The 7,513-nt window shown below is 38.9% G+C and overlaps 1 protein-coding gene across 10 annotated transcripts; it reads left to right on the forward strand.

The window, feature by feature from the left end:
- Positions 1 to 381: 381 nt before the first annotated feature.
- Positions 382 to 5,371, forward strand: LOC133877733 (protein SOSEKI 3). Of its 10 annotated transcripts, none has more exons than XM_062316121.1 (8): positions 382 to 555; positions 648 to 703; positions 902 to 1,150; positions 1,243 to 1,312; positions 1,396 to 1,511; positions 1,689 to 2,604; positions 4,547 to 4,847; positions 4,956 to 5,371. In XM_062316121.1, the coding sequence occupies exons 3-8, from the start codon at positions 943 to 945 to the stop codon at positions 5,025 to 5,027; spliced, it is 1,683 nt and encodes a 560-aa protein (XP_062172105.1). In that variant the 5' UTR covers positions 382 to 555; positions 648 to 703; positions 902 to 942; the 3' UTR covers positions 5,028 to 5,371. The 10 variants fall into 10 exon arrangements, with proteins under 10 accessions (XP_062172105.1, XP_062172101.1, XP_062172102.1 ...); XM_062316117.1 differs by having other exon boundaries at positions 905 to 1,150; XM_062316120.1 differs by having other exon boundaries at positions 424 to 506; positions 905 to 1,150.
- Positions 5,372 to 7,513: the final 2,142 nt, after the last annotated feature.

Raw genomic sequence — 7,513 nt, forward strand, 5'->3', positions numbered from 1 at the left:
CCACATAAATTTCTCAAATTAGGATTCTAACCCGCAAAAAATTTCAAAAATTCGGTCTTCTGCGGGGCGGGTGCTGCAGGGTGGGGCGGGTGCTGCGGGTTTTGCACACCCCTAGCTGCGACTTTATATCTTCCAAATAGTAAAGGAAGGCTTTAAATGTTTGGCTGGAGTAATAGCATAAGGACTCTTCCCAAAAAAAAAAAAAAAAGAAAGTTGCATAAGGAAGAATTAATGTGCATATAATAGTCGACTACTTTTCTCAGGGCCGCAACGGTCCAAACCAAAACCCCAAATGCAAATGACCGTATTCACTGGGGGTAAAACCGGTACAGAATTATAGAACAGGGAAAGAAGAAGGGAAAAAAAAAAAAGAAAAAAAGAAAAGAAAAGAAAAGAAAACCAGAGGCAGCCTCCCTTCCGTCTTGTCCTTCTCCACTCTCTGACTGTCTTCTACATCCTTTACACTACGTCGTTTTGAAGCTCCCAACGCATCAGCATACCAAAGAGTGCGTCCCTCTGCGAAGAATTAAATTCGGGCGTCCACCCCCGTTTCTGGTTCTTCTCTCTCTCTCTCAATCAATCAATCAATCAATCAATCGCTTTTGTCCTTTGCTCTCCTTTTATATGATTGTTTTTCATTGCACCAGCAATGTCAAGCTTTCACCATTTCTCGTTTCTGGAATTTCCTCGACTTCCCTTCCACGTATGAGTTTGCGTGATTCTCAGTATCTATTTTTCTTTGTTTTTTCGTAGGTGTTTGATTCGTTTTGCGTATTATCCTCACTGTTTCCGGCAGATTCTTAGATCTGATTTAGTCCATTACGCATAAGATTTTAATATGTACGCATATATTTGGTGGCTTTTGAAATTAAATATATATTTTTTTCTTAATAATATCAAGCAGGTGAAGCTGATTGTAAAGTAGATTGTTGAGCGTGTGCGATGAGTGGAGTTGAGGGAAGATTGAGGATGAACAAGTACCAGCGGGAAGTGAGTCCGGATAGGGCCAAAGTGTGGAGGGAGAAGTCGCCCAAGTACCATCAGATTCGGAAAGTCCCTGTGCTTTACTATCTCTGCCGGAACCGCCTGCTCGAGCACCCCCATTTCATGGAGGTCCCCCTATCGTCCTCCGACGGTCTCTCCTTGAGAGGTTACCAAACGCCCACGTTTCCATTACGCGCTCCAACACACACCCAGTGTGTTCATTCTAATTAGATTTTCTTTTTGTTTGACTTTCTGCAGATGTGATTGACAGGCTTAATGTTCTGAGAGGCAGAGGGATGGCTTCCATGTATTCTTGGTCTTGTAAGAGGTGAGACTCAATGGCGGCACTTTGCCTTGCCTTCTTTGGATGATGCTAACACACGCATGGTCTTCTATTCTTTGAAAATGCAGAAGCTACAAGAATGGATTTGTGTGGCATGACCTTTGTGAAGATGATCTCATTCTTCCAACTCATGGAAACGAGTACGTTCTCAAAGGTTCCGAGCTCTTCGAAGAATCTGACTCAGGTAGAAGGGGACTATTCGCAAGGTTCTGTTTGATTTGGCTGGTTTTTTTTTTTTTTTTTTTTTTTTTTTTTTTTTTTTTCTGTATTCAAATAACAGAAAATTGAAAAATTTGAAGCTATCCATTCGTTTAATTTTTCATCTACACAATCGAAAGGGGATTAATTATTCAATGTCTAGGAAACCTGCAATCTGGAGTATTTTCCTTTACAGGTCGATTCAGTCCCATTGGAAATATTAAAATGCAGAGCTTGAAACAGTTGCCAGAGCCTGCATCTTCTAGAAGCCACGATGACTCTTCCTCTTCTTCCAGCATGAATGGAAAAGAGACAAAACATTCCCAAGAAGACGAGCTCTCTCCTCCGGTTCAACGACCCAGTTCCTCCAGTGTTTCTCCGGAGTCTAGAGTTGGAAAAAATTCTTCGTGGGGTGGTTCTCTGAGCTTGACAGAGTACAAGGTTTACAAGAGTGATGGCTTAGCTGATGCTTCAACGCAAACTGAGGAAAATGGCAGACCTAAGGCCCGAGAAACTTGTACAAGAGGTGTTTCGACTGATGATGGATCGTTAGAACCTGAATGTAGTGAGATTTATCAAAGTCAGGTTACACGTGCGAAAGAGAATTTTGAGATCTCTAGGGATGCCAGTTCACCTCCTCCATCTAGCTCTAGTGCATCTTCATCGGGTGGGAAGACGGAGACTTTGGAATCCTTGATTAGAGCTGATGCCAGTAAAATTAACAGTTTTAGGATTCTTGAAGAGGGAGAAATTCGGATGCCCACCAACGCAAGGCTAAAGACCACAAATGTGTTGATGCAATTGATCTCATGCGGGTCGATATCGGTGAAAGACCACAGTTTTGGCCTTGTTCCTTCCTACAAACCCAGGTTTTCCCATTCAAAATTTCCCTCCCCATTGTACTCTACTTCATTAATGTTGGGGGAGCTTGATTGCTTGACGGAGAATCCAATGCTGATGGGCCTGAGGTTGGAAAACAAAGAATATTTTAGTGGGAGCTTGATTGAGACTAAAATGCTCAAGGAAGAAGGAGATGGAGCTAATGCTCTGAAACGGTCTTCTTCCTGCAATGCTGCCAGGTTAGTCTGGTTCCAATTCTTTTCTTGCAATATTATATCTTTTGAACAAATCTCTAGGGCTTGATTATTGGAGATTAATCGTGTATTCGTGTTACATGTTGCTATGGGTCATATTCTAAAACTAAGTAGTAAGCGTAAGAATTGCTTATTGTGGTTGACAGCAACCATTCCCGTTAGAATTTCAGAATTCACGGATGGGTTCAAATGATAATATAACAAGATGGAGGACAACTACATTAATGCTTCGTTTGTTTCGACATAAAATGTTTTCCGTCGTAAAATATTTTCAAGTTTTAGGAAATGTTTTTCGCAGAAAACATTTTTCTACGTTTGGAGCATATGGTAAATCACACACACATATATTCATTCATTCACACACACACACACATATATATATTCATTCAATCATATTAACCTATAAAAATCAATTTTTATTCACAACATTAAAATATTAATATAAAATAATGCTTGGTGGTGGTTAGAGGGTGGTCTAGGGGTGTGTCGGTAGTGGTCCGACTATGGTTAGGGGGTGGCTTGGCGGTGGTCCGAGGGTGGCTTAATGGTGATGGTCTCCGAGGGTGGCTTGGTGGGGGTTCAACGCTGGTATGGTGGTGGCTTGGTAGTGGTCCGGGGTGGCTCGATGGTGGTCTAGCGGTAGCCCGGGGGTGGTTTGATGATGGTCTGTGATAGTTTGGTGGGTGACCTAGCGGTGGCTTGGGTCTGTCTTGGTGGTGACCCAGCGGTGGCTCGGGTCTATCTTGGTGGTGGTCCAACGGTTTGAGTAGGGAGAAACTCAAACTCGGAAAATCATTTTTTGGAACTAAAGAAGCTTTTTTAGTCAAACCGAAAATATTTTCAGTTTGACTATTATTTTTGCTCGCACTAAATACTGAAAAATACGGAAAGCATTTTTCAGAAAATGTTTTACACCAAAACAAACTGAGCATAATCAGAGTCTTTCTTGGAATATGTTTGTCGGGGACTGTTAACCATTCTCAGTTGGCCATGACTTCTTGGGACTCCCGTCACTTTTGAAGATTGTTCTGACTAATCGACCTTTTAGACAAGCCAAATTCATGCTGAAGTTCCAATCTTGATTGCTTTAGGAGCCAAGTTTGATCAAGACCATGCTCACCTCACTTGGCCTTGTGCCTACCTGAGCCAGGTGTGGTGCTAAAGAAAATTGCAGAAAGATAATACTTAATGATAGTTGAAATAAATATAAATATGATGGGTGGAATATGTGTGTAATCAGTAATAAGAATAACTTGGCCTTGTGCCTACCTGAGCCAGGAGTGCTGCTAAAGAAACTTGTAGAAAGATAATACTTAATGATAGTTGAAATAAATATTAATATGATGGGTGGAATATGTGTGTAATCAATAATAAGAATAAAGTGAGTTCATAGTGTTTTGATTGTGATGTATTTTTGATTAGGTTGATTGAGAAGATTGTTTAGGCTTGTGAAGGAACTCTAGCTGGAGTCAGACTCGATGATTGTGTCAAGCTTGATCATATTTAAGTGACCTGAGCTTGAAACATACTCAACCCAGTTTGGTTTGAGAGAGAGAAGAGTTATTGGTCCTCAACGTGCGTAGAAGTATACTTAAGTCTCAAATTCCCTGAAAATAAATATAGGGAATAGATTTTCGAGGACACCAAAGTACTTGCATTAACACCAAATTAAGGGTATACTTTGCCTTTTCATTTAATGGTTAATCTTGAATTGTTTGCTTTTAATGTGGATATTTTATTGAATAAAATGACTAACTACTGGGGTAGGTTTATCAGATCAATGGATCAAGAATTGTTAATTGAGATAGAGGCATCCTTTGGGAGTATGCCAGTCATATCATACATTCCAAACTTCCATGTGTAGTTATTTCCCTTACAATGTTCTACAATTAGCCCTCAAAGTATGAAAACTGAATGTAATGTCCAGGACATTTAAGCAATTCGATTCAACGGAAGACAAAGAGGAGTCAAACTCTGGACATTCAAAATGTATCCCACGATCAATTAAGAGTTCATTGAGCAAGCCGGCACGGTGTGAATCTATGAGATCTCCTGTTTCAGACAAACCAAGAAACTCTTCAGATGGAGTGGACAGCTCACATACCGCAACTCCCTGTGTATCAAATGGTGGCAGTAAGAGAATCACAGAGCCTTCCTCGGGAAAAATGCAATCAAAGAGATTAGATTCCTTCAGAGAAGAGAAGGAGAAGGTGATCAAAATTGAAGAAAGTTAAGTGTCGACTCTGCCCATTTTCACAAGAGGCTCTCAAAGTTATCATTCTGATCCCACCATCTTGTTAATATTGGTTTGACATTTAGTGTTGATTTTATCCTACAGGCTTGCTTCAGGAGCTCGGGTTATAATAGAATCCAAAGCACATTGTGACACCGCCGTCTGCAGTTCTTAAGAAACGGGTTCAATTTTCATTCCATTTGAGAAAGGTAACTTAATTTGGAATTTCAAATTATGGAAGACATGTCGGGTCCAGGGAATGATTCTGTACATCTGGAAAGTAAAAAATGAGGAGGGAATAACTCATTTGCTGAGGGAGCTGGTAGGGCAGGTGTGGTCCTAGTGGACCATTTCTTCAGATTTTATGGGCTTTCTTAAATGGGATAGAACCTTTTCTTGTAACTACAGTTGCAGTATCCACTTCTTGCTGTCCTGCTTTGTCTTTTCAGAACACTTTCTTAAATGGCGTGCTGATGTTCCCAAGGATCCGTTTGAAATTTGAATTGTTTTTTTCTTCTACTCACCTGAGCCCATCAGCTCCTTCTGGGATACCTCTGCCAACACGGCCCCGTTGAAAAGTTAATAATTTGGAGGCTAAAAAGCTTCTTTTGTTTACTACAAAAGCTAAAAAGTGCTTTTGTTTATTCAAAACGGGGATATTAGCCTGGCCTATGACTTTTTGCTTTTGCATTCCAAGGGGCCATGTGATGGATGAGGATTTCTCCAGGCTAGAGGAGACAGACTGCCGGGGCACGTTGGAGTAAGTGGGCTCCAATTGGAGGAGGGGTTTGACTCACAATTATCGTACGTATTGCTAGGGCTAAGTTGTGTAATATTTTTGAAAATCTGGAGATGGTTTTTAATGATCGAAATTAATGGAGTAAGGGTTGCCGAAAGTTTTATTCAAGTGTGAGACGACTTTACTATTATGCTTTCCTAATTTAAGCTCTAGGGAAGATAGGTGGAGATGCCATAAATGAGTTGTCTTTTTTTTTTTTTTTTTTTTTTTTTGTTTTTTTAATGTCTGTAGTACCTTTTGATAATGACCACCACGTGGTTTTCATTCTCTTCGATCTTATCTTCGGGAGCTAGTGCTTCTTATCTTAGAACCCAATTTTCGGGATGAGAGGAGGGGCCTTGCAGCTGCAGGGCTCCTCTGCTTGGATAGAAGCTCTGTTTAAACAGAGAACCATCTTTCTTTATTTTTCTACAAGTCTCCTTTACTGCACTTTGGCAGGGAAATTGCAGATGATTTCAACCCATGTATTTATTTTGTCGCTTTTTGTCGCTTTTCTTTACCTTTTGTCAGGAGATAGGAAGCCTCGGAGGCCGACAAATGTCTTTAATTACTCAACGACACTAACGTAGGCCGCATAGAGCAATTGAATGGGGGCACTTATAGGGCAATAATGAGCTTAGCTGAACTTTAGAATTTTCAGATTAACTTGTTTAGGAGGATGTCCATTTGAACCGAATTACAAAATTTGTGTGTTTAAGTTTGGCTCGCGGAATGCTCCATGGGGTTTAAATTCGAGTTCGTTGAAAATGTCACTCGAATTAAGCGGTTTTCAACTCGAATTAAGCGGATACTTGACAAGCTTGAATGAGGGTATTAAATTTTTTAACGTGTGATTTCAGTGGAATTTAAACTTGAGTTGTGAGCAACTTTTATACATTTATCTATAGTACAAATATATAATATATAAGTATATTAGGCATGTTATACAATATAATATATAATTATGGCCTATAGGTTACAAATTAATAATATATTATTATATATAACTAGAGAGTAGAAATTATAGTATATGTATAATGTAGGCAAGTAGTAAGTCTAGTATACCATATATAACTTGTTGGAAAGCTCCTATATATGGATGATTTTGTCAAGGTCAATTGAGGTGCAGCTGTGGATAAAACTAAGAAGAAGATGGGTATCGGTGTTATAAATAGAAATAGTAAGGGTAAGGTTCTGGCAACTTTGGGTGAGCCTAAGGATCGTATCATTGCACTTGATGTTGTAGAAGCAATAACGGCTGTGAATTAAGGTTTTACAAAATTATTCTGGAAGGTGATGCCCTTCAAATAGTGCAGATGTTGGGAAAAGGTGGGAGTAATTGGAGCGTCTATGGCTATCTTTTTGAGGAGACGGGGATTTCGAACAATTTGCAGAATTGAAAGGTTTACCATGTTAGGCGGAATATCTTTGTGCGAGTTTCAATGTTTTCTAGAGGAAATTCTTTATTGTATTGTTGATATTATTGCTGTTGAGCGTTGTAGTTAATTTGTCTATTTATAAAATGTGCTCAATTTCACTGAAAAAAGAAAAAAAAAGTATACCACATATATCTAATTAACTATAGTTTAAGTATAGTATATAGTTATATACTAACTATTAAGTACTTAATATTTTAGTTTATTTAGGTTTTTTTTTTTTTTTTTTTTTTTTTTTTTTTTTTTTAATTTTTTTTTTAAAAGGTATTAGTTTATGTAGATAGTGTGTTAATTTTATTTGTATATACATTAATAGTAATACTATTATCGAAGTATTATAATTAAGGGAAAATTACAATTTAGTCCTCCAAAATGCCTAACGTTTTGCAAGTAGCTCCACAAATTGTTAAAGCTTGGACTTTGGCCCCCCAAACTACCAAAAAGTTT

Source organism: Alnus glutinosa, chromosome 9 (assembly GCF_958979055.1).
Source record: "Alnus glutinosa chromosome 9, dhAlnGlut1.1, whole genome shotgun sequence".
NCBI classification, from domain to species: domain Eukaryota; kingdom Viridiplantae; phylum Streptophyta; class Magnoliopsida; order Fagales; family Betulaceae; genus Alnus; species Alnus glutinosa.

Coding starts and splice junctions, on each gene's coding strand:
- LOC133877733 (XM_062316121.1), top strand. CDS start 943: ATGAGTGGAGTTGAGGGAAGATTGAGGATGAACAAGTACCAGCGGGAA. Junction 2,605..4,546: donor TCTTCCTGCAATGCTGCCAG/GTTAGTCTGGTT, acceptor TGTAATGTCCAG/GACATTTAAGCAATTCGATT. Junction 4,848..4,955: donor AGGTGATCAAAATTGAAGAA/AGTTAAGTGTCG, acceptor ATTTTATCCTAC/AGGCTTGCTTCAGGAGCTCG.